The 27651-nt window shown below is 39.1% G+C and overlaps 1 protein-coding gene across 1 annotated transcript in view; it reads right to left on the bottom strand.

Moving 5' to 3' along the window:
* Positions 1–219: 219 nt before the first annotated feature.
* Positions 220–27651, bottom strand: part of PACRG (parkin coregulated) — a 277211-nt gene continuing 249779 nt past the window's right edge. The window contains exon 6 of the mRNA XM_081314796.1: positions 220–553. Within this exon, the coding sequence (XP_081170922.1) occupies positions 393–553 (161 nt within the window). The 3' untranslated portion in view covers positions 220–392. The remainder of the gene's footprint in view (positions 554–27651) is intronic.

Here is a 27651-nt window from a genome sequence, read left to right as displayed (position 1 = left end):
TTAAGCAGTCAGCATAAACTCTCCTTGTTACAGCCTGGGACATCGCCTCCAGGGCAAGCATACACAGAAGAGCAATTGCCAAATTGCGTATGAAAATTATAGTTTTATTGTCCGTACAAATGAAGGTTTGACTCTGACACCCGCTCCGCTCTGCTTTTGTGATAAAGAAGCAATTATTTCACCAAACAAATAAGCACAGCACACCATTGTAATCCAAGAAACAGGCACTATTTATGCATTGGAAAGACAGGCTCACATTTGTACTGAAGAGCTAAAGAGTCTAAGGTCCCAGAAGCTGCTTTTTTTTTAAATAAATTGGGGATGGGATGGGGGAATGGAATGAATACCAAAACATTAGACAGAGTTGGAAAATGCTCATGGCATCATTCTTGTTAATTTAACAGGCATGACTGATAAGTTGGGACCATGTATTTTATGTTTATGTAGGCATCTTCACCACCATAGCGCTCAAAAGCTTCCAGTGTCTCTTGAATCAAGTCTCCAATATTTTCTCGCTTCTGCTGGCTGTAGTCAATGCCATCGCCAGAATTCACTGAAGAAAAAAGAAAGAAAGAAAATTAGTTGTGGTGGTTGAGGGTGCTCCACCACTGAGGGTTTTCAAAACAGACTATCAGGATTCATTGTATCTAATACAACCTTTTTCTGCTACATGGCATAGGTAGTGTAGGTTAACGGTACCTTCACAGGATAACTTCCTCATTTTTGGTACAACTAGAAAAGCAGGAAATGTCCTAAAACAGATACAATTCTATTTTCTTGCAAGTTATTCAGCAAAAACCTCCCAGGAAGACTGCAAAGTTTCTTCCACCCATATTGTTGACAGGAGAGCATGTTCTGCCAACCAACAGGTTACTCGGTGTGTATGGCAATGTGGATGCATTGATGGAGTACAGAGACTAAAGAAAATGAGAGCCACTTCAAGTGTAACTTGATGCTGTAGAGTTTGCCTGAAATCTAGGGCTCCAGGCATTCCCTCCAACATAAGTTAGGGGGCTGCCCAACATCTAAGTATCTATTTGTAGGGACATTGCCCTGAATCTGATACTTCATATCCATGCGAGTGTTTTGGTCCACATTCAACCTTGCTTGATAATGAGTTGATACCGAGGCAGTCAACTAGTTCTGAGTAACCTCAAGCCTAGAAACAAAGGAGAAGGAAGCACAATATCGTATTATAATGACTACATTACTATAAATTGTCAGTAGATCGAGACTATTGCCAAAAAATGGGGGTGGGAAGATTTACCCAGAAAGACGATAAAAATTGATTTGCATAGTATTTGTATATGGTAATCTTAGTGCATGGATACAAATTCAGAAATAACTGCTCTCTGTCTATCCTTGCTGCTATGTCATGGTCCTTTAGTTTTGAAAAACAGATCTGGCTGCCATATTGCACAGAAAAATACATCTCACTGGAGTAAAGAAAACAATGACCAAATGAGCTGGGCTTCTGCTTTGTTTGCTCATTTTTCAGGATAACCTTAAGGCTGGGGCTTTCCCTAGTTTATTAACCCTTTTATATTTAAACTGGACTTGCATAGGATAATCTTCAAATGGAGAAATGTTCCCAGGAAGAGAGAACATATGGCCATCCTGCTCTCATTAACACTCTGCTGGGCCTTTTCCTGCTTTCTTAATGAAATTGACAGTATTAGAATACTCTCCACGATATTTATTTATTTATTTATTTATTTATTTATTTATTTATTTATTTATTTATTTATTTAACTTATATACCGCCCTATTCCCGTAGGACTCAGGGCGGTTTACAGGGCAATTAAAATCATACCATACAAAAGTTAAAAAATTTAAAACAGTTAATTAAAACAGTTAATTAAATTTAGAGCCCAAAATTTAAAAGTTAAAACATTAAAACCCAATTAAAACCCCTCAGTTTAGGCCCGACAGCTCAAAGAGCCAAGTTTTCAGGTTCCGGCGGAATGAGCGGAGGTCGGAGGCAGTCCTAAGTTCCATCGGAAGTTGGTTCCAGAGGGCAGGCGCACCCAGAGAGAAAGCCCTCTCTCTGGGAGTCACCCGCCGGCAATCCTTCACCGGCGGTACCCTAAGAAGGCCCTCCCTGTGGGAGCGCACAGGACGATGGGAAGTTGATGCCGGCAGCAGGTGTTCCCTCAGATAATCCGGACCCAAGCCATTTAGGGCTTTATAGGTCATCACCAGCACCTTGAATCTCACTCGGAAGGCAATCAGGAAGATTCTAGATGACAGGCCAGGCAGGTTTCAGTCTCAGGATCTGAAACTGTCATCTAGCTTACAGTTGATGAGTGAAGTGCAGAGAGCTGGATACCTAACAAAGGCTTTTGGCCTCCGCCAGACACCAGAACTAGTTGTTCAGGGAGAATGAGTTCAAAACTGCAGAACTGGCACAGAAGATGCTGTGTTTGTTACAAACTCTTCTAGTGAAGGAAATACAATATCATCTTAGTTCGCTCAATTTTCTTCTGAAAAAAATGTATTGAATTAAGTCAAAGTCAAGAATAAAAGTTATTAGAGGTTCTACGTCAGAGCACTGTTTTTCATCTCTTCTGCAGTGAGGCAGCTCAAGAGCTTATTGGGAAAACATATTTGCTGCAAGATGACATTCAAGTGAAAACATTCTAGATATTGGTACAAATATGAAATGCATGTAAAATGTAGACAACAAACTTTTTTCCTAGGATTTCGATGGCACACATGTATTGGAAAATAGGTCTCAATGATATAGAAAAGTGCCATTGATCGCAATGAAACATAAACGACTTCTAAATTAATATTCTGTACACTTTCAGTGATGGTCAATGGGACAATGCTGGAGTAATGTTCATAAATCACGGCCATATAAGGGAGCATCCTTCAATTCATGAAGCAGAAGTATATTCAGAATCATACCAAAAATAATTTGGCAATAAGCACTGGATGATTTAGACATTTGGCAGCAAGATACTGACTTTTTCAATCTCTTATATCTTTGGCTCTAACCCTGTCTGGAGAAGTGACTGCTGGAAGGTTATTTCATGGCTCATGTGACATTAAGTGAGCTCACTTTTGTTAATAGCAGACAGGTGTCTAAACCATAAAACTCAAGAGCTCTTCTAACACAATTCATCCATTCCAGTAGCAATATTAGAGAAGTCAACAAAACTAAGAAAGACGCCACATAATCTTTTCTGTCTGGGAGCTGCAGCTGACGCTTTTCTGTTTCAGGTGTCTGAATTTTAAAAAAAGTAAGCTCCTGGATTTTTTTTTAAAAAAATGGAAAACTGTAATTAAACAATGTTTCTGTTAGGTTTTAAACTGGCAACCTTCCGTATCTAAGAGAAGATCTTAGCCACTATGCTATCTGGGATGCAAGGGGTGAGGTGGGGGCGAAAGGTATAGAACCTATTAGAATGCAGGATAAGCATTGACTAGGTTGAAGAGGCAACCTTGCCGCTGCACAATTGCTGATATGTTGCTGAGATTAGCCTACAGAAATGCTCTAGTGCAGGGGTGGGGAACCTTGGCTCTTTTATGATATGTTGACTTCAACTCCCAGGATTCCTGAGCCAGCATGGCTGGATGAGGAATTATGGGAGTTGAAGTCCACAAGTCTTAAGTTTGCCAAGTTTGGAGACCCCTGCTCTAGCTGCTCTAGCACATGGGGTTTACAAACGTGGCACCTTTAAGACTTGTGGACATCAACTCCCAGAATTCCCCAGCCAGCATGGCTGGATGAGGAATTATGGGAGTTGAAGTCCACAAGTCTTAAGTTTGCCAAGTTTGGAGACCCCTGCTCTAGCTGCAGTGCAAATGGACAGAAGGATTCAAGACAACATAAAAGGGAGAATGATGTCCAAAATAGAAAAACACACCTTCAAAGTCATTTGAAGTTGAAAAGGGGAACACTGGGGAGTGGTGCCATCCTTTTCTGCCCTTCAGAAATTATTGCCTGCCCATTTTAGCAAGGAGAAAGCTGGGCAAAGAGTATAGGTCCAGTCTAGGTTAGTCATTTAAGCTTCATATTGCTAAGACCATACAGAATCAGGCATTTTTATAAATATTTATTCTTCTGGAAACTCAACCTCACATTCATGAGTTAGTAGCAAAAACTTTTGTGATTTCATATTTCTAGATACATGTCTTCATTGTAGAATAGAAAGAAGTCATATGTGCTATATGCAGAAGAACAGATAGGGACAGAATATAGAAATCAAACCCATATCTCTGCCACCCACAGGGATTAAATCTTATGCATTTTCATCCTCTTGTTTTGAGTTAACAGATTCTTAGCCACTCCTTTCCCAGCCTTGAGATTGGCATGGACCTGCTCAGTATTTAACGGTGCCCTTCTCTGATTTGGTTTCTGCTTCAACCTTACATCCAGTAGGACAATACTACTGAAAGCTGAGCGGTATAATGACCTTCAAGGCTGGACCTGATTTCATCACTGTAACATGTTAATACAAGTTACAGATTGGCCCTGGATCCAGTCACTTTGCTAAATACAAGTATTGTACAGTCTACATCTCTGTCTCTAAAGCTAAACTATATAAAGATAGTTCATGGGTCTTTAAAATGACATTCTCAGCAGAAAATATTTCAGAATTAGAAAAAAAATGGTAAATATATTGAAGTAGAACATAGAGATCCATAGGTATCATAAGACAAACACTATATCACTGCGTCTCCCTCAAAACTTTAGGTTTTCTAATTTGAGGGGGTTTTTTGAGCACGGCATGGGCTTCACTGATTTGTTATGAAAAGAGTAAGGAAGAGCATTCAATTAGGGCGTGAAACTTAAATCTTTCAAAAAAGTTGAAGTTCATTGGGTTAAGCTTGCAGATTACATTCTAGCTATATGCACATGACTGGGAATGCTCCAAGAGCATCAAGCTGGGGGAAATCTCAAGACAGCCCCCATTTTCTCTGCTCGGCAAAGTCAGGGGTTGGTAGAGAAGGGCATGGCATTTTAAAAACATCAGGCTTGTTGTTTTTAACATCTCAAAATAGTTATGGTATGCCTACTTCAGTCTGAATATACCCAGTGCTATCATTATTCTGGTGCTAAAGGAAAAGGAGGAGGAGGAGAGATCTCATTACAGAATGCACTGCTTTGGAGTTCGGAAGCTGCATGTACTGTAAGCCACAAGTTGCTCATCATTTGCCAGGGGGCTCAGTTGATGCCAATGGTTGCTAAAACATACAGTGATTCAACCTTCCCAAAATATTTTGAGGATGACTTCCTTAAATCCTGGTGATGGATCAAGTCCCCCCCTCAAATATTAGCTATTTTACAGAAAAGAAACACAGAATTACCTTTGCATGTGTGTATTGGAGGGAGAGGGAGTTAACCACCACTGCAATCGTACTTATGTGAGATGTGACAATAGTTTGTTCCTGTCCAGAAAATTAGGGGAAAGATGCCAGAGTAGCAAAATCACTCTATTGTAGAAGATATTGTGGCTTGGAGGATTGAGTAAAAAAAAAGGTGTAAGAATCTGACACTAAGAGAAGCCACATAAAGAATGGCACCAAATTATGCTCCTCTCCTCAAGACAGCTATACTGTTTTCTCTCATTTCATGACCCGGTTTATAAACAACATTGCCAAAAGGCTATTTCAGCAAAGAAGTCACCCACTAAGCCCACAATAGCTGCTTTGCACAGCGATAGGAATTAGCAAATCTTTAAGGCAAAGTTGGGAATGATTAACCCACCAGGACAACATCCACCCCAGCATTTGCCAGCACTCGACAGATGAGTCATACTGATTTCCTCTGCACACCTAAGGCTAAGAATCTAGTCATAATAATAATTAGAATGAAAACATGAAGAGGGGAGAGCATAAAAAAAACCTGCCACCGATGCACAACATTTTCAGTCTGCCTGTCTCTGGTGTAATGTTATTTCTGGGTTATTTATTGTATAGTGAACATGTGGGCAACTAAAAAGAAATATCTGTCTGTATGATGCCAGAACCTGGATTGGATTCAAGCTGTTTACTGAAGTTTCCCTCAGTGGCAGAAAATTAATCAAGATGAAGAAAAATTTGGAGGCCACATCTGTCTTGCCAGGCTCCCAAAGTGAAATGTCTAGCAGACACAGCATGAAGCAAAGGATCTTGTCCTAGGAAGCAGAACAGTTATTATTACTATGCAAAGGGGGAAAAATACTCATTCAACACATAAAAGAACTGCTGATTTAAGCCATTGGAATTAGAAATAGTGAGAGCTCAGAGAATCAACAATTTCTAGATTAAGGCATCTGCTATTACCTGCATAAAGGTACTTATTATATTTAAAGGTAGCTTTTGTTTTCTTATCTCTTAAGAACTGTTTCAGATGGTGAGGTAAGGCAATATTTAAATTGGGACTATAGGGAACCAATAGGAGTCAGTGGCTACTGCTGGGGGATTTGGTTGAGGAGAAATCCTTTGACATTGCTGTTACCACAAGAGGACATTTCTGCATCAATACACTGCATGCACCTCCTTCCCCCTTGCAGGGATGAGACAACAATATGCTGACTTGGAAATTAATCTTTAAATTAGATATTTTAACTTGCTTAACATAACATTAACATGTTTGGGATAAAATTGAGATTTGATTCCACTTCTGACACTTATCCAAAATGACCAGCACTATGTCTTTACTGTTAGTAAGAAATATTGCAAATGGTATGATCAGGGCCTTTTTTTGTCATAGAACGCTCAGAACGGAGTTCTGGCACCTTTTTTTGGATGGAAACTTGTAGGGTAGGCAAGGCGGGTTGTATGACGTGTGAGTTCCGGCACCTTTTTCTTTTACAAAAAAAGCACTGGGCATGATGTAACTAAGGTTCATAACTGAATTTACTCTATCTTTAAAAAAAACATTATTTGAAAATATCAGTGAAGCCAGCATGGGCAAAGGAGAGCAATATTCATGAGGTCATTGATGACTGTAGCATATTGGAGATTGTGAGTTGGAATGTAAGAATTGCATGAATCAGTGCCTTAAATGAAAGAAAGAAAAACAGGCATATTATATGTAAAATTAAGATAAGGTAAGGATGTAATGGATCTGAATGAAATGATCTGGTCTTGTGGAGTGGAAGAAATGAAGGCATAACTTTAATTAAGAATAAAATAGGTAAACTGTGGATCAGAAAGTAGGCAATGTTGCCATCTAGAAGTAGGAGCATAAGAAAATAGGAATTCACAGGCTGATGATAGTTACATATTACGCTCCAATTAGTGGTACTAATAAAAAACTCACAAGTGACTTTGAAGAAAAACTGTGCAACATTTTTAACAAATGGGATGGGTTTGAGGAATCATTCTTTTAAATGCCATAAATGGTTAGGTAAGAATAAGATGACGGGATAAAAAAATGATTATGCCATTTGGAGATTCAAGACAATGGTTTGGTGAACAGCATCAATATTATAGAATGCCATAGATGTGTGTTATGCTAAAGGAAAGTATGAAAAAGTTGGTGAAATAATGACATGAAAGAGATTATGGAAGAGAAATAATACATAAAAGGGAAGTGCTACTGTAAAAATGAAGACAAGGGAATTATGTTGTACAAGGAGGAAAAAAGATGATTGCAAAGTATATAATAAAAGAGAACAAGAAAGAAATAAAAGAGAGAAAATATAGATCAATATTGATGGAATTAAAAAATGTTTTGGAAATGGATGAAAAAGGCTAAACAAGGCATCTCCCGTAGACTAATAACATAAGAAGAAAATTGAGGAAATTATTGGTGATAAAACTAATGTGAGGGAAGCTTGGAAGGAATATTCTCTGTGAGAAAGAGAGTGAAATGTTGAAGAGTACAAATGAAAGAAATAGTATAAATGTTAATATCTAAGAAAAAAACTGAGTAAAAGTTGCTAAAAGCAAAGTAAAAAAATGCTGTGAAAACATTGAAAAAGACTGAAGGTGTAGTTGGTGTAACAGGAAAAACATTAAATAATGAATCTGGTTTGATCATGAAGTGGCTATCTAACTTGCTTATTGTTTGTGAGAAGTCTGTAGCTGTATTTGATGATTTCAAGAATACTGATACCATTCCAGTTTGCAAAGGAAAATATAGCAAGAGTGAAAGAAAAAAATTATAGTGGAATTATTATTTTTTTCAGAGTAGCCAGAAGGTCTGTAATAAAATCTCAACTGAAATGTTATGAGAGGTTACACTGAGCAAAACTTTTAGAGATACAGTCTGGCTTTATACCAAGGAGGGAATGTGCAGATTGGAGATTTGTTCTTCAGCCATGTATGAATATATAAATATATTAAAACTTTGTGGATTTTGGAGTTGGAATTGCTTGCCGAATCCCACAAGAGTATTATTTGATGGAAATAAAGCACATATAAGAATAAATGGAATACTTAGTGAATAGTTCAACCCTAAGCAGGTAGGAAGACAAGTGTAAAAATTCCACTCATTGCTTAATATATTTATTAATAAATGTACACTGTACATAACTTGTGGTGCTTTTAATGTGGATGTCAGTTGTGGATGTCAACGTATGCAAAATTTCGTATGCTGGAAAGCCACATTGCCGCTGCGCAAGGCAGTCAGGAGCATGGCTCTAACAATGTTTCAGAGACCAAGAATGGAAAGTGGACTGAATGATTTCAAGTTGTATATAAGTGGCAAAAAAAAAAAATTAAAGTAGGTGAATTTGTATACCCTGGTAGAACATTTACCAAAGATAGGGAAATAGATGCAGAATCTTTGTGATGCAGAAAGGTAGAAGAACAGTGGACAGTATCTGATTTGTCTAGAGAAATGAATGTAAAAGAAAAAAGTGGCTATCTATAGAAGTATGCTTTTGTCCACTTCTTATATGGAAATGAGAGTTGAGTATGTCAAGAGACATAGAAGTTAAATGCAATCAAATGGGCTACTTAAAAAGTGGATGTAATTAAGCAAGAAGAAATAAGGTCAAGTATAAATGAGTGATGAATGAATATGGATTGAATTCAAAAGTCAGTGACTAACACAAAAGAAGCAAAGCCAACAGAATGGTTATAAAGAAACTAATTGAAGATATATGAAGGAAGAATAAATGGGTCAAGATGAAGGGGAAGACTAAGGCAGGTGGATGGATGAAGTTAATGAGATCCTCAAAGAAAGTAATGTGAGAAATTTAAAGAATAATGACAGTTCTTTCTATCACATGGCATATGCATGTGATAGAAGCAAGGATGGCAAGCAAGGATAAAACAGATACAGAGAAGTACAGTAAATGGATTAGTATAAATTAATTCCCCCACTTTTGGTGTTTTTTTTTAAAAAATAGAAATGTCTCCTCCTACCCCCGTGTGCAAGAAATATTCTATCTTTACAGTGAAAGCTAATTTACATTTTTTCTACTGGAAAGGAAAAGGAAGAAGAAAAAAATAAGCCTGAATTGAGACATAATATTATTAAAATAATTTTGCTGTACTTTATTGTTTGGGTAAGTGGTTTCCTGACCTTCAGAATGCATTTAAACTTATATCCCCTTTTGGCTGAATTTTTAATAAAATAAGCTGGATCCAAGAAGGGAAAGGTTGAGAATTATTGGTTTAGATTAGACCATTTTGGGAAAGATTGCTGCTGGACATAAGGCTTGTTAGAAGGAAATGAGTTCCAGTACTGAATAAAATCTGTTCATATCTACAGAGGTTTTTTAGAGTGAAAATGTTCTATAGTTATTCTTATACTTCTACTTATAGGGGTGACGGTTGTCTGTTCAAGATGTTTAAACTTTTGGTTGTGATCAAACATCTGTTAAAGCTGTGACAACACACTTGACCTTGCAGCTGACTTTTTCTTTTTCTCAAGGTTTCAGACATCACGGAAGAAATAAATTGAAACTGGAATGATTGAAAGACAGAAAACTCACCTCCCAGGATTTTAATAGTTTGAGCCTGCCCAGCTTTTTTGAAAAGAAGAGAATTCAAAGAGAGTTCTGAAGAGCCTTTGAAATAGATGGCAAAATTCCAGCTTAATTTTTTTCTCCTTACAAATCTAGGAGCCCTGATGCCCAGATTCAACCATTTTATGGAGAAACTGTCTATCTATAATACCTCTCTCACACTCACATCACAGGTGATTAAATATTCACTCTCACTATCATCTTCGCCCAAATTTCCATTGCTCTTCGATTCAATCATTTTCATTTCTTCCAGCCTTAAAAGCTTGAGAACATGAATGCTGAATTCTTCCAAATGATCAGGGGGGGAGGGGGGTTTCTTAAAAATTAGTGTTTTGCCATTGAGCTGCTCCCTGCTCCTCAGCAACAAAAGCCTTCTTGCCTCCATCCCTCAAAAACACAGAGAAAAACCTATCTCCCATTCACATTTTCATTGTGTGCCTGTGTCTGGCCATTTACGACAACATAACAAGTCTTTGCAGTTGTTAAGGAAAAAGCTGGTCTTCTCTGAAGGCACCATTCTGTTTATTTGTGTTAAAAAGCCTTTGCTAGTTGTGATGCAGGAAGGACAGCCTGGCAGGGGGCATTTTTGCAGCCAGGTTCACAATAGCTTTAACCATGATTATAGCATATAATATAGAACCCCTAGCTATGTGCGAAAGAAAAAAAAATAGCCACACCCTTAGTCCAGAGGCTGGAAAGTGAGGTGAGGCAAGTGTTATTTATTGCTTTCAAAGCAGGGAAAATCAAGCTACTGTAAGTACTGTTTTTACCAGGATTATGAAACTGACTGGAAATCAAGTAGGATTAAGACTATGTTTACTGATAACTCCTGCTCATATAAATAAGGAAAATCAGTCAGGCTTGTTTTTTTATATATAAAAGTATTGTGAAAGTAACTAGAAACTAATGAGAAGGTATAAGATCAACTTCACTGATAGGTTATCATTCATTATTCCTTTCCTAGAATCGATTGCAGCAGATGGAGAATGCAAGAGCTGAGAAAGGATGTGTCCAAATGCCGTGAGGCATGGGAAAGGAGGAGCAAACTTAATAGGGGAAGTAAGGAAAGTAAACTCAGCTTGTGCTGATTTTAGAAGAACTGATACTGTACAGGCTTAGGGGGAAAAAATAACTCAACTTTCAAAACTAACCAATATCTTGGGGAATGGCAGCTGGTCAAACACTGCATATGGAAAATCCCTAGAAAGTATTTAATTTTGGCTGAAGAGTGTATGTAATGAATAATCACCCAAATCCCTACCTTTGGAAGGAAAGTAAGAAATAGAAGCATGTGCAAATGTAATCCAAAACGCACAAGTTTATATAGCCTTCTGTTGACTCAGGTTATGGTTGCATGTTTAGCTCAGTAAAAATTACTACACCGAATTGGAGGCTTATTACTCTGAGAGATATGGAGCATGAGATTTCCTAGATGATGCCTTTTAAAACAGAGAGACAGTAATGGGGCACAGAATGTGGAGACTATGTCCTGCTGGTTCCCCATGAAGGGGATATCTAAATGCTCCATGCCTAATCCTAATGTTTCCTTCCTACAACTTCTTTATAGGAGTACCAGTTTCAGCAATGTTACCATCAGCCACTTGTCTTCAAAGAAATCTTTCTCAGATTTGGTTTACTTAGGAAGAGGTAAGCAGTAATTCTCCTTCTTTTGGTAAGGAGAATGTTTGAATGGAAAGATATGAGCTAAAAGAGTCATTTTGGTCTAGTGGTTAAGGCAGTAGGCTAGAAAGTGGCAGACCATGCGTTCAAAACCCATCTTAGCCATGACAGCCAGCTAATGACTCTCAGCCCAGCCCATCTCACAGGGTTGTTGTTTTGGGGACAATAGGAGGAGGAAGGCATGCTTGATATATTCACCACCTTGAGTTATTTATAAAAATAATAAAGGTGGGATACAAATAAATAAGGGACGCGGTGGCTCAGTGGGTTAGGACGCTGAGCTTGTCGATCGGAAGGTCGGCAGTTTGGTGGGTCGAATCCCGAGTGCCGTGTAGCAGAGTGAGCGCCTGTTACTCGTCCCAGCTTCTGCCAACCTAGCAGTTCGAAAGCACGTAAAAATGCAAGTAGAAAAATAGGGACCACTGCGGTGGGAAGGTAACAGCGTTCCGTGCGCCTTTGGCGTCTAGTCATGCCGGCCACATGACCACGGAGACGTCCTCGGACAAGCGCTGGCTCTTCGGCTTTGAAACGGAGATGAGCACCGGCCCCTAGAGTCGGAAACGACTAGCATGCATGTGCGGGGGAACCTTTACCTTTACCTTTTACAAATAAATAAATAGGGCTTCCGCCCCCAATGAATGTTATTGATTCATTAAGAATTTGAATCTTTATTACGTATACCAAAGCCAGAGAACTAGAAGGAAATGAAAAAGCACAGAGATAGGGGAAAAAGAAGAGAGGGAAGTTAGTTCTAAAGAGACTGATCTCAGCTGCTAGTCTTTTTCACCAAGAAGTTCCACATACACAGATGCACACAGACCTCAAATCATAAAGTTAAACTGAATCTACACGGCATCCAACCCAATTGGTCCTAGTTTGCTATGTAATTCCTTAATCGTAACTTGTATATTTATGTTCTGGAGCCCTAACCAAACCGCGAAACATGGGAATGAGTGCCAATGGGGCAAACCCAAAAGGTAAGACAAAATGGAGCAAGTCCTTCCTCTTTTTAAAAGCCCACTGGAAAGGGGAAAAGCAATTGCCTACTGAAAGGGGAAAGAATCGATTGCTTTTTTGAATGTTTCTGCCAGTGTGTCACTTGTTCAGGTCATATTTTTCTTTAGTTCCTTTTGTGTCTGAACCTCTTGGCATAGAATGGAATTTACCGTGATGCCAAGTTCTAGATGCCTAGAACTTAACTTGGAACAAATTTCATTAAAAAAAAGCATGCAGACCAAGTGTTTTAATCCTGAGCTACTGTTACAATTCTCTCCAGTGCCATGCCATGATGACATATCTAGAGACTCCATCACCCTTACACAACGATGAAGTCATTGGAAGTATGTCATACAGCACACTAACTTCTCCGCAGTGCTGAGACACTGAGAAGGATGCTGGGAAATATAACTGTGCTCCTCCACCCTCTTCTCACACGCCTAGACTCTGACTCTATAGGGTGGGATAAGGCTGTGGCACACTCTTGGGTTCATTGGTTATATGGATTTCAGTAACTCGAGAGAAGAACTAAATGACATACATTTTGGTAGCAATTTGACTGCTTTTGACATAGTCTGAATCCTTGTAAATTGCTGTTGCTTAACACGCATTGTTACTTCAGAATCAACTAAGATAGCAGCCCTTATCATTATTCAGATCAAAAGGAGTTCTTTTTAAATTGGAAGCTTTTTTTTTTTTGCTTTGTTTTAAATTGGCGTGTTACGCTGAAAATAACACTCCATTTTAAGGTGTTTTTTTTTTTAAAAAAAATGTATCGGACATTCAGCAAACATATTCGTCTCAGGAAAAGACCAATAGGGAATGAACAAAATCTTTGGATTATCACTGGAAGTATTTGCTCTTCTCCAACAATCCAAATAGCCTGCTCAGCAGGAGACAGAGACATGAAGCAAAATTCTCAGTGGCCTTGGTACAGTGTTTGTACTGCTGTTGCAAAACAATGGAGCTAGGCACAAATCCTGCTGAAAGAGCCAGAGGGATCACATTTTGTCCCTGTATGTTATCTGTTGGAATTTACACAAAAAGAAAGCTCATATACCAAAACTACAAATATTATCTATGTGAAAAAGAACTGGATGTATTTGATTGCTAGTGACTTAATTTTGTATCTATACCGAATTATATTTGACCTTGTATTCATTTACAAAAGAAATTGAATTAATTTGTAACTTACAATAGCAACTTGAGAACAATTTGCAACAAATGCTCCATTCGTAAGATAACGTAAGACAATAATGCCGAGGGCAGACCAAGTGTCTTGAAAGTAAACCAGGAACAGGAAACAAAAACAAACATTATAATTGTGTATTTTTTCTTATTAACAACCTCCTTTGTGAATCCATAAAGTGGTGCTTCAGTTCACATATTATCTGATAAAATGTGAACTACTGAAGTGTTGCTTCTTCCCATGAAGGCGAAAGGCAAAAATTTATGCTGCAATTTCATCTCAACTCCTTAACTCCCATTTCCAAAGTTCTGATACTAGTAGGAAGAAGACATAAGGTACAGTTGATCCTTTCCACATAGCTAAGCTTTCTTACATCATCCCATCTGAGGTAGGAAAGAGTAGTCTTTCTACTGGGAAACTTGCTCTAAATAGCAGATCCAACGATTCTGAAGCTTCCTAGATCCTCAGAATGATTATTCCATTCCCAGAAATATCTTCTTCTGTGTCAAGAAATAGCTGCTATGAACAGAATGATCCTGAAATTCATGAAAGCCACAGTCATGAAACTATTACTGAAGTTACACCCAGAGACTTAATCAATTATATACTGTATATATATTTATTTTCTCTCTTTCGCTCTCTCTCTCTCTTTTTTTTAAAAAAAGAAATCATCAGTGGGAATTCAGTGTCCTCTCAGAGCAATTCTGGTCTATGCAACTTTAAGGGTTTTTTTTTAAAAAAGAAAAAGAAAAAAATATTATTAAGAACAGCTGAGCATTTCCTGTTTGTCATTATGTTGTGTTGTCCAGAAGAGTAATCTTAAAAACCTTCCATAGGAGCTAAGAATATCTGAACCTGAGTGGGGAAAAAAAATGGACTGTGTAGGCATTGAGACCATTTTTGAAAAAGCACAAGACCCGGGTTGAACACTTGTACTTATGAAGGTTAAAGAACTGGCAGCAGTGGAAATTTACTGGGCTGATTTATCTTCAAGCCAGGTATAGTCCAGACAGTTGTAATATGAGTTTCCTTATAAATCCATGGCAATAACCTTAACTCTGACCTTTGCAGGCAGGCAAAAGTGACCGGAAATAATTCTTTATACTATTTTTCTTTACATTTTTTTTTAAACTGGCAAGGCATTCCTGCTGAATATAGCTTCTCTTCCGTTTTTCAACAGAAATCAATGTACACTTTATGTCAGAAGTATGCAGTCTTCACTGGACAAGTTATTTTAAGAGTAAAGTCACAATAAAAGAATGATGGTTCAAAGTTTCTTCATCTCGAGAAAGTCATTCATGTTCATTCCAAAAAGCTTGCAGTCAAAATTGCTTTTCCTTTCCAAATATAAACACTGTGTACACATGGTTTGCCTTTGGTCATACGATGACCACGTAGTATTTATTTACAATTAGTTAGGAAAAACAAAAAATGCTCAAAATTATAGAGAGAACTCTTGTTCATTCTCCAATCCAATCAGCATATTTAAAGTTCTGAAACTCCATGAGTGACAAAGCCAGAGCTCACCTCCTTTTCCTGTAACCTGCCCAACTTCATACATACTTTTCAGATCGCAACTCCATCCAGTTACTTCTAATCGGTTTTCAGCAAGGAATCTGTGAGCAAGGTTTCATTTATGATTCCCTTTGTAGATCAGACTGAATATACAGAGTTCAAGATGAAATAGCATTTTCTGCATTTTTTTTGCAAATGTAAGAAATAAATTAACAATGTTGATTATGCTTTCAACAATTGCTTTCTTTTTGGACAGGTTTCTGGAATTCCTGTCTAGTCCAATTACATCACACCTTCTCCCACACAAAGGCACTTCCTTGTACAAAAATAAATGCCATTTGAGATATAATTCTGACACAACAGCAAGATATGGTCCTGATTCTGTTTAACAAAAGTCCACCATTCCTCCATTAGCAACTCTCCGATCATGAATATGAAAGGGGTTGCAATTCACAAACTGTGTTGGTCTTCAAAGGTATACTTCTATCATTCATGACCCTTAGAGTCTCATTTTTAAGGAAAGATAAACTTTTAAATTGCACATTCACATACACACAGATGAGAGGCACATTATGATATGGATGAGATTGTTTTAATCAATATTGACTCTACTAAAATTTGTTTCCTTCCAGCAATATGGAGGGGGGGGAGGATCACTATTATACCACACAATGTAATCTCTTGGAATGTTTGCCAGGATAAGTTTAGTCATGTTGTAACACAGAGAGGCATGCACTGTGAGCTAAGTTTACTAACTGGAACTACGGTTCAGTACATTCGGAAATTCCTTCTTGAGCATGCACAAACCTGCACTTAGAATCAAAACCATTTGTGTTAACAACATCATTAAACACACTACCAAATGTTTATCAATGTCAACTTGATCACCTCAAATAAATTATGTTGGATGAAGTGTTATAATATACCTCCTACTCAACTGGTAGAGTTGCAATTTCTAATTATTCAGAGGAAGAGCCGAGTGAGGTTTAAAGATGAGTGACAAATGAGTAATTGCAGCTGAGGCAAAATGGTACATGGAAGCAAAAAATCAATTAATTATATTTGAAAGGAAGAAATCTACAGTGTTGAGACTATGAATTCATGTTCTGAAACAGAAACTTAGCTTGATTCTTTCCTGACCTATTTATTATGCTTAAAACCCACCCGCACACACACACATACAATTACACAACTCTGGCTTTCTGCCCTTACTTTTTGGTATTTTAACAAGCTGCTTGACAGACATCATGATGATGAGGATGAGGATGATTTTAAAATGTCCTAAGCCACTGTGGGAACATAATTTGGAGCTCCTTGAGGAGAATGCTACTGAATGCTCCAGCCATATCTGCAAGAAGACCTCCAGGGTAGACTGGAGCCTTAGAACTGGACCTGATTCTCATAACACATGCATCCTTTGGTTTATGTCACTATTGTCAAATTATTCTTTCACTAAGAAGAGCAGTATCAATAACACCAGCTCTTAATATCCAAGGGAAAACAGACAGTCCATCTCACCATGAAGACATCCCCCAATCAACTCTTTCAGAGAAACCTGTCTTTATGGTCCAACAGAATGTTGGAAAGACACAAGAGACTTTGCTTCTCAATCAGCAGAATAACTCTCCAAATTCAGCAAGGGAGAAATAGCAGCAAAAGAAAGTTGACAAATGGGCTGGATCTGACCAAGAGTCTGCAGGTAGAAAAAAAATCCAGATTTTTTTTTCTGTCCCAATTCTCCTTTGGAAGAGGCAGCTTCCTGGAGTGTTGGTGACACTTTTCCTGCTCCCTTCTGGTCACATGATCCAGACAGGATTATACATTGCTCAGCCTCTGTTTCCAGTGCACGTGTTCAACATTCATGCACACTGATAGAGAGGAGAAAGACATAGACATAACATGTTATTTATTGTACACATGCTTCCTGTGGGCATTTTGAGTAAATGGGTTAGAAAGGATTCCCAAAGTGGTGCTTTGCATGATTTCTCTACCTTCCTTAAAGGTACAATAGAAAAAAAATACCCCCACCTCCACAATGAGGCTGCAGTTTCTGCTTCACCTCAAAAAGAGCAACCATCGCACAGTATTCATATACTTTAATTACTTTTGAATACAAATGAGGGGGAGAAAAGTAATCACACATCCAGCAAGAGAAAAGGCTATGCTTCTGTAATTTTTTGCTATTCCAGGGCTAAGAATGTCAATTTTAAAATTCAAAGAATATGTAATATTGAAGGGCCAGCCATTTAGCAGCAAAACCCTTTCAGAATTTTGATTGAACTGCACAAATCATGGCAAATGAAATATAAAATATTTTTCAGGGGGAGGGGATGGTCTAATTCCAATTTAAGATGGACCTCTCCTAGCTCAACCATTGTGGACAATGTAAGGATTTGGAAAATCCAAAAGGAGGGTCTTTTTTGCTTGTGTCGCTAACCCATAAGCCTAATTACCACAACAACTACCAGGCTTAAAATCATATAACAATGAAGAATCTGCCTATTCGGAAATCAACACATTCAAATCCTTTATTTTTTACTGTCTTTATCTGGATGGCATGAAGGCATGTTTCACTGTCTTTATCTGGATGGCATATTTTCACAGCATCAGAATGTACATTGGAGACTTGGTAATCCCATCTCCTGCTTGCAGTATATCGCTCAGAAGAGTAAATGAAAAGGCCTAGAATCTCCCCCTCTTACAAATAGGATCCTCTCTCATTCCAAAGGGAATCACCATAAGAAGCAGACAATGCAGCTCTTCTCTTTCAGCTAATGAAACCCGTTGCCGTTCTATGGGAGCCCCATCAGTGGTTGGGATTCAGCCAGTTCGCGCCACTTCGGCAGAACCGGTAGCTAATTTTTTTGTGTTGCCCAGGCCCAGAATGGACTTCTGGAAGCGGCATCCAGACAGAGAACCGGTTGTTCACATGTTTGAATCCTACCACTGAGCCCCATGGATACCGCCTTGAGGAAAAGCAGAATATACATGCATTAAATTGGACATGGAGCATTTCAAGCACAAGATCCTGGAGCAAGTAGCTCCCTGAGACCTTGTCCCTCTAGTAGCCTCTTGTCTTCTCTCTCTCTCTCTGCCTCTCTCTGAAGGGGGGCTTCACTCTGAGGGTCACGCTTGGGAGGACAGGCTGAGTTTTCTATTTGTAAAGGTGTGTAGGATGAAACAATCCTTTTTCCAGGTCTTGTTATTTTTCCCCAATAAAACACAAATTAAAGCAATAAAAAATAGATGGCAAATTAAAAAAATAATAACACTAAAGAATGGGAAACGAACATTTGATCACTTTCACTTGGCAGGAAAGAACTACTGGGCATAGCTGCACAATTGCTGCGTATGTCCGAACCCTTTATTTGAAGATCACTGTTCCAAAAATCTCACTGAATTTACAGCACATACCAATTAATAAAACCTACTGAAAGGTTTGATGCGAAATACATTTTAACCAGGCAGATCATCTTTTTTTTTAAGTTACCTTTGATACATTTTCTTCTATTACTTTGTGTCCACCCCCAGCTGTATAAATGCACAAACTCTCCCAGAGCAAGACTTTTTTTTTATTTTCTCACTTAATCATTCATCAGCTGTACTGCTTTTTTTTTGGGGGGGGAGGGGAATCTGCAAAACTTCCTTCTCCACTTGCTCTTTTCTGTTTGCTCCCCTCTAGTAAGAAGCCAAGGGCAGGTAATCCTGTACAAGGAATGTGCTTGTGCCTTAGCAGCATCAGAATAGAAGCAGACAGCTAAAGAAGGCACTGGAAAGCATTAAAAGCACTCTCCACATTGATGAGAATTCATGGAGCGGAACTTTTATCTGATAATTTTTTTTGCCTATCTAGTAAATTAAATATTTTATATGCTCTATCATATATATATATATATTTATTTATTTATTTAGTTGCATTTGTATACCACCCTTTCCCTGAGGACTCAGGGTGGTTTACAGGGAATTAAAAATCAAAACATACAAAAGTTAAAACCAGTTAAAAAGTATTAAATTCACCCTGTACACTAAAAACCCCAATTAAGATTTTCTCCTCAGCCTGGGCCCGAGAGCTCAAAGAGCTCTCTTCAGGCCCCGGCGGAATGATCGGAGGTCGGGAGCAGTCCTCAGCTCCACCGGCAGCTGGTTCCAGAGGGCAGGCGCTCCCACTGAGAAGGCCCTATCCCTGGGTATCACCCGCCGGCAATCTCTCACCGGCGGAACCCTGAGCAGACCCTCCCTGTGGGAGCGCACTGGGCGAAGGGCGTTTGATGCCGGCAGCAGGTGTTCCCTCAAATAACCCGGACCCAGGCCATGTAGGGCTTTATAGGTAATAACCAGCACCTTGAATATACAGGTCATAGCAGAGAGTTCTGACAAAACGTGATTCACTGGAGAAGGAAATGGCAACCTACTCCAGTATCTTTGCCATGAAAACCCTATGGACAGTACCAAAAGGCAATACGATATGACGCTGGAAGGTGAGCCCCTCAGGTCGGAAGGCGTCCAATATGCTACTGGGGAAGAGCAGAGGGCTAGTACTAGTAGCGCCAGAAAGAATGAAGCGACTGAGCCAAAGCAGAAAGGACACTCAGCTGTGGATGTGTCTGGTGGTGAAAGGAAAGTCCGATGCTGTAAAGATTTTTTCTCCATAGGAACCTGGAATGTAAGATCCATGAATTAAGGCAAGCTGGACGTGGTCAAACAAGAGATGACAAGACTGAACATCGACATCTTAGGAATCAGCGAACTAAAATGGACAGGAATGGGTGAATTTAATTCAGATGACCATCAGGTATACTACTGTGGGCAAGAATCCCTCAGAAGGAATGGAGTAGCCTTCATAGTCAATAAAAGATTAGGAAAAGCAATACTGGGTACAATCCCCAAAATGACAGAATGATCTCAGTTTGAATCCAAGGCAAACCATTCAATATCACAGTAGTCCAAGTCTATGCCCCAACCACTGGTGCCGAAGAGGATGAAATTGACTGGTTCTATGAAGATTTACAGCACCTTATAGAACTAATACCAAAAAATGATGTCCTTATCATCATGAGGGATTGGAATGCTAAAGTAGGAAGCCAAAAGATAACTGGAATAACAGGCATGTTTGTCCTTGGAGTACAAAATGAAGCAGGGCACAGGCTGATAGAATTTTGTCAAGAGAATACGATGGTCATAGCAAACACTCTTTTCCAACAAGCCAGACATCCTAGAATGTGAAGTGAAGTGGGCCTTAGAAAAACTGAGCAACAACAAAGCTAGTGGAGGTGACAGTATTCCAGCTAAACTATTCAAAATCTTAAAAGACGATGCAGTAAAAGTGCTACACTCAATTTGCCAGCAAATTTGGAAAACTCAACAGTGGCCACAGGATTAGAAAAGATCAGTTTACAATCCAATTCCAAAGAAAGACAGTGCCAAAGAATGTTCAAACTATTGCACCATTGCACTCATTTCACATGCTAGTAAAGTTAGGCTTAAAATCCTACAAGCTAGACTCCAGCAGTATGTGGATCGAGAACTACCAGAAGTACAGGCAGGATTTCGAAGAGGCAGAGGAACTAGAGACCAAATTGCCAACATACGCTGGATCATGGAGAAAGCTAGGGAGTTCCAGAAAAAACATCTACTTCTGCTTCATTGACTATGCTAAAGCCTTTGATTGTGTGGATCACAACAAACTGTGGCAAGTTCTTAAAGAGATGGGAGTACCAGACCATCTTATTTGTCTCTTGAGAAACCTATATGCAGGTCAAGAAGCAACAGTGAGAACTGGACACGGAATCACCGATTGGTTCAAAATTGGGAAAGGAGTCCGGCAAGGCTGTATACTGTCGCCCTGCCTATTTAACTTATATGCAGAGCACATCATGAGAAAGGCAGGGCTAGATGAATCAAAAGTTGGAATTAAGATTGCCAGGAGAAATATTAACAACCTAAGATATGCAGATGATACCACTGTAATGGCAGAAAGTGAAGAAGAACTAAAGAGCCTCTTGTTGCGGGTGAAGAAGGAGAGTGCAAAAGTTGGGTTGAAACTTTAACATTAAGAAAACCAAGATCATGGCATCTGGCCCTCTCAATTCCTGGCAAATAGATGGGGAAGAAATTGAGATAGTGACATAGTTTATTTTCCTGGGCTCCAAGATCACTGCAGATGGGGACTGCAGCCAAGAAATTAAAAGACGCTTGCTCCTGGGGAGGAAAGCAATGGCAAATCTAGACAGCACACTAAAAAGCAGAGAAATCACCCTGTCAACAAAAGTGTGTATAGTCAAGGCTATGTTCTTCCCAGTTGCAATGTATGGCAGTGAAAGTTGGACCATAAGAAAGGATGAGCGCCAAAGAATTGAGGCCTTTGAACTATGGTGCTGGAGAAGACTCCTGCGAGTTCCTTGGACTGCAAGGTGATCAAACCGGTCAGTCCTAGAGGAGATCAACCCCAACTGCTCTTTAGAAGGCCAGATCATGAAGTTGAAGCTCAAATACTTTGGCCACCTAATGAGAAGGAAGGACTCACTGGAGAAGAGCCTAATGCTTGGAAAGATTGAGGGCAAGAGAAGAAGGGGATGACAGGGAATGAGGTGGCTGGATGGAGTCACTGAAGCAGTAGGCGTGAGCTTAAATGGACTCCAGAAGATGGTAGAGGACAGGAAGGCCTGGAGGAACATTGTCCATGGGGTTGTGATGGGTTGGACACGACTTTGCAGCTAACAACAACAATATCAATCGGCAAGAACTGTATACATTTTCATGCTCATCTTGCAATGTGAATTATGAATTGGGCCCAGGCATCAGTTTTACTCTCCTTGATGCCTTCTAATCTTATAATCTAATTAGTGTAACATCTACAGGACTTTATAATTGATCCTCTGGACAATTATATTTCTATAATTGTATTTCTATAGAGCTCAATGTGGTATCACTCTAGTGTACTTTATTATTAAAATATAACTCTAAAATTAAAGGCAAACAAGAATGTAATTCAATAAGCATTTTTATTAACAGAGTAAGTAAAGATAATATGCCTAAAGTCTAAAATGGTACTGCTGAACATGGCACAAATATATGGAGGAGGAAAAACAATGTAAATGTGCAATTTTAAATGCTATTAATGCAGTTCTGAGGGGGCTACCTTTGAGGCACAATTACATATTTCATACATTATAATACATGAAGAATTATGATTACAGCCATCCAAACTCACTTTCTTTGGATGACTCATATGGATATGAGCACCCTATTTCATTATACTCTTTCAGTTACTATCCTTTAAAATCTAAAGAGTTCTGCTTATAAAATCAATAAGAAACTAGCAGGTATTAGAATGCTGGTTGAAATCAGAAATAATTCTATAAGAGGAAAGATACTGTGTTAATGGCTCTGTTGAAATACTAAGACTTCTACAATCATATATAGCTATATTAGATTACATGACAGCATTGTATTATTAAACTACAAAGCTGTATACCTGTAATTCCATCTTTACTCTTTAATATTGATGAACTGCTATAAATCTGAGATTTGCAATACTTTGTAGAATAAAATGATGTTGAGTATTACGAGCCATCGAGTCGGTATCAATTCTTAGTAACCATACAGAAAGATTTTCTCCATGACCATCTATCCCTAACCTGGTCCTTCAGGTCCTTCAGTGGTACATTGGCCATAATTGATCCCATTCACTTTGCTGCTGTGGTTCCTTTTCTTCCCTTTCTTTCCATTTTTCCCATCATTACAATTTATTCAGAGTGTTAAGCCTGATCATTTGTGCTCTGAGTTAAGAACTCTAGTGTTCTGTACCAGCCTGCTACCGGCCCTGCAGAAAAGGCAACCCCTTTACAAACGGCAAGAGGCTGGAAAAACGTCTGCCAAATTTATTACTAACAAAAACAAACAAGACACGAACCAAGATACAGGAGCTTTGAAACACTATCTGAGCGGTTGCTTTCAGCAAACCAGCCCTCCCCACACATTCCCTTTATAAAGAGTTCAGGGCGTGGCTTCTCTATGCCTCCTTCCGAGAAGCCCCACTGCCTTCCTCTGTTTACTCCTACTTGACTGCCTCCTGCGTCGGGCGTCCTTGAACAGGGCCAGCTGTGGGTCATCTTCATCCACACTGTCAGGCTCACACAGCTGGGTCTCCATGGTGACCAAGTGGGAGGGGCCTGCCTGAGGGCTATCATCAGCAAGATCTTCAACCCCCTCAGCAAGGTCTTCAACACCCCCCTCCTCCTCTGAGTCGTCCAACCCAACTGCCGAACCCACAGGCTGACCCTGAATCACAACATCTAGGTTGATTTCTTTGATGATCCATTTGTTTCTTTGTTTGTTTATGTTTGGCTATCCGTGGTATTCTCAGTAATCTTTTCCACACCAAAGTTCAAAAGTGTCAAGACTCTTTTGATTTGTTTTTGTTTTTTCAAAGTCCAACTTTTATTTTCACAAAGTGCCACAGAGAATGCCATTGCTTGTGTTATTCTGATTTTTTTAAGTATAGATACATCTGAACATCTTTTTCAATACCTTCATGGCTGTTCTAGTTTGCTGGTCTCTGGCATATTTCTTGATTGCTTTTTCTTTCACTGTCAATGGTTGATCCTAAAGAGCAGAAGCTTCAGTATGTTATAAGGCCAGTTTTGTACCCTCGTCATTAGGTTGATCTTCTTTAATATAAATATAATATTTAATATTATTCCCATTTTGTCAGTGTGCTTCTTGAAATATATTACTAGAGGTTACAGAGCCTTCAAAGTTTTGTCTATCAAATAGGTATCAGCAGCATAATGCACTTTATTGATGTTTCTCCCTTCATTCTTAAAACTACGCCATCTTCTTCCAAGCCAGCATATTTATCGCATTACTTCTTTATCCACCTGGATCTATTCTGTTTCATCATATTCTATCCATACTGTGGCTTCCTGACCACTATATGAGTTTGGCATGAAGGGAACAAAATGATCCGGGTTCCCATTTTTCTAAGCACATTCCATAGCTTGATGTGATAGGAGGCATGGTGGCACAATGGTTAGAATGCAGTATTGCAGGCTAACTCTGCCCAATGCCAGCAGTTTGATCCTGACTGGCTCAAGGTTGACTTCCATCCTTCCGAAGTCAATAAAATGAGAACCCAGATTGTTGGGGGCAATATGCTGACTCTGTAAACTGTGAAGCTGTATATAAACTGCTATAATCAATGAAACATACAGTATTCTGACTTTTTTTTTTGCTATCCTTTGGCTTTCTCCATTATCCAGCATACAGGAACAACAACGTCTCATGTTCCTTAGCCTTTTCTAAAGCCAGCTCGGCTATCTGGCATCTCCTTTTCCATGTAGGGCTCTAACCTGTATTGCATGATCCTAAGCATAATTTAGCCAGCATGTGATTGTAGAACAAAAGGTGTGAGAAAAATAATGGCTCGCAAATGAAGATAATGTCTAGAATTGTAAGATGCTCAGCTTAGCACAGCTCACAGAGCCATTTCCACCACTTTATATCAGAGCTCACATAAGGAACATTTTTTACCCCATTTATATCCCGCCCTTCTCCGAAGACTCAGGGCGGCTTACAATCTAAGAAGCACAAATCAATGTGCTTAGCAATAGCCTTCATTCTATGTATATGCCTGCTTATTAGGGCTTTCGCCCCCACCCCAAGCGGCATTTTTACAAAGTCAGCTTATTGCCCCCAACAATCTGGGTCCTCATTTTACCTACCTCGGAAGGATGGAAGGCTGAGTCAACCTTGAGCCTGGTGGGACTCGAACCTGCACTAATTGCAGGCAGCTGGTGTTACTTAAGGAGGCATTAGCCCACTGCTCCACCAAGGCTCTTTGAAGAAAGCAAGGGGCTGCAGTGGAGAGGCAGAGAATTCCTGTTTAATCAAGTTAAAGATCGAGCCAATACAATTTTCTAAAGTTAACATCCATATTGATTTTACCAGAAAGAGGCTTATTTCCCAGATGAGAAGCAATACTAATTAACAAGAAAACGTAACCTAATTTTCTTGTTTTTATGTTATGGCCTTGACAATCTGCAGAGAAAGGAGACCATATTTAAACCTCCCATTATTTTCTTAGCAATTCTTATTTTGGTCAGCTGTATAGCATAATCCAAAATGTTGTACTCTGTTTAATTGACTCTTTTCACTTGCTAAATTCCAGAGTGAATTAGGTATTAATGTTTTGGATTTTATATAAAGTCTCAATGGTTACTCTTTTTTGCCTTTGTTCTATTTTAAAACTGAAGGTTAGCAAGGATTATATGGTCTCTTTGCCTTCTTTTTCCATCTTCAAAGAATATATTTTAAGTTTTAGCTCCCAATTTTGCCAAAAACATAGCTTTTCTTGGTATTTGAACTCAGAAAACAAAATTGTTCACATTTGGGAGAGGTATTCAAGCTCCACATGTGGCATTAGATACTTATTTTTCGGTTAACAAAAAGGAGCTTAATAAAAGAAACTAGCAGACTTTTGAAAACCAAGTTATAGATGTTTTTGTAAGACTGATTTTGCTGGAAAATGATCCGTGGAATGGAAAATAAAAGACTGTACATATTTACAATTGATTAATTATTTGATAAATAATACATAATCACAACTGATTACTTAGTCGCAAACTGCAATAGTATCTGTAAGAGGGGAAAAACTAAGAGATATGAAATGTGTGATTTAAAAGGCATGTATATTCTAGGTGGCATTTGTAATAGGATATGGATTACAACTGTGTAATTGAATGATATTCAATTAGAATGCTTAAAATTAACTGAAGCTGATTGTTTACTGAGCTAAACAATTTCAGTGTGTTGTTCTTTGGCAAAAGTCCAGTACTGGTGAAAAGCAATGTTATCTACCCCTTAGTCTTGCTCTCTTGAGCAATGCATAGTCATTTAATGTATTTGGGTCCAATAAACAAACAAATAAAACACAACATCATAAAACATCAGGTCAAATGCTAATTTAAATGTTCCCAGCCTCATTAGTTAATCTATCCTTATTTAGACCAGTTGATGACATTGGTGTGCAGCCTGCATATATCATATGTTTTACAGATATTTTTTGAAAGCACAATATCTTTCTATCTTTTAAATTGAATTTGCAATGAATTAATAAAAAAGTTGTAATGCTCTTCAACACTTGCATAGCAGCTACTTGGAGCATTTTGTGTCCAATCCACATTTTAAAAATAAAACAGAGAAGTACGTGATTATAAATCATGCCTCCCAAGTGTGACAGGTAGGGATCAGCAAATCAATCTCTTCCTAGTTAAAAGTCCTATTTGCATATCCATCTATGAATATTACCTGTTGAAAATGAACACATTTTATCTGTACTTTTCTCACCATTTGGTATATAATTTCACTTCAGTATGTGGGACTTAACAAGTGCATTTTAATAGGACAGCCAAACAAATTGCTCTTCCATCCCCAGTTACACGAAGGAGGTATTTGTTTGTATGTGTCTGACTCCTGATGACTGCCGGACAAGTCCCTGCAGTTTTTGTGGTAGCATTTTAAAAAATGGCTTGCCCTTGCCTCATTCCTAGAGCTGAAAAGGAGTTACTGGCCAAAGATCATCCAGCTGGCTTTGTGTCTAAGGTAGGACTGGAATTCATTGTCTCCTAGTTTCTAGCCAGACACCCTAAATTGCTAAATCAAACTGGCTCTCAGGAGAGACTAGCTGCTTAAATCAGGGGTCCCCAACCTATGGGCTGCGTCCCACTACTGGGCCATGGCTGACTGGCCACCAGGCCATGGGACAAGCTGGCCAGTGCGCACCATTCGCGCTAGCGCCCATGGACCCATTTGTGCATGTGCACGGGGCTAGCAGCAGCGGCTAGCACCTGAGCAAACAGGGCTGCTAGCACATGCATGAGTTGCATGGCCCATTTGCACCTGCACACAGGGGCTCGCAGCAGTGACTAGCGCCTGTTTGCATGCGCAAACAGGACCGCTAGAGCTGTGTGGGTGCACACGTCCCCGTTTTTGCACACAGTGCGTGTACACGCATACAAATTTCCCAGCTGCTCCCTTTCCCTCCGGGCCGCCAGCATGAAAAGGTTGGTGACCTCTGGCTTAAATTATATATTAGGCAATAAGTTTGCAAGTTTGCAAATGTTTTTTTAAAAAAATGCTGGAAACAATGAACAGAATTATTTTGAAAAACAACTCTATGGAGAGAACCCAAAGTAATGAGAACACGAGAAATGTACACTTGTAAGGGAGTCAAGGGGGCAAATGGCAAAATAGGCACCATAGTGCAAATAGCATGATTTATATACATGCATCAGATATTCGCAGTGCTTTTTTGTAAAAGAAAAAGGTGCCGGAACTCACACATGTCATACAACCCAC

The sequence above is a fragment of the Vipera berus genome (genome assembly GCF_964194415.1).
Source record: "Vipera berus genome assembly, chromosome: 1".
In the NCBI taxonomy this organism is placed as follows: Eukaryota; Metazoa; Chordata; class Lepidosauria; order Squamata; family Viperidae; genus Vipera; species Vipera berus.
This window is presented reverse-complemented; position numbering and strand designations above follow the sequence as displayed.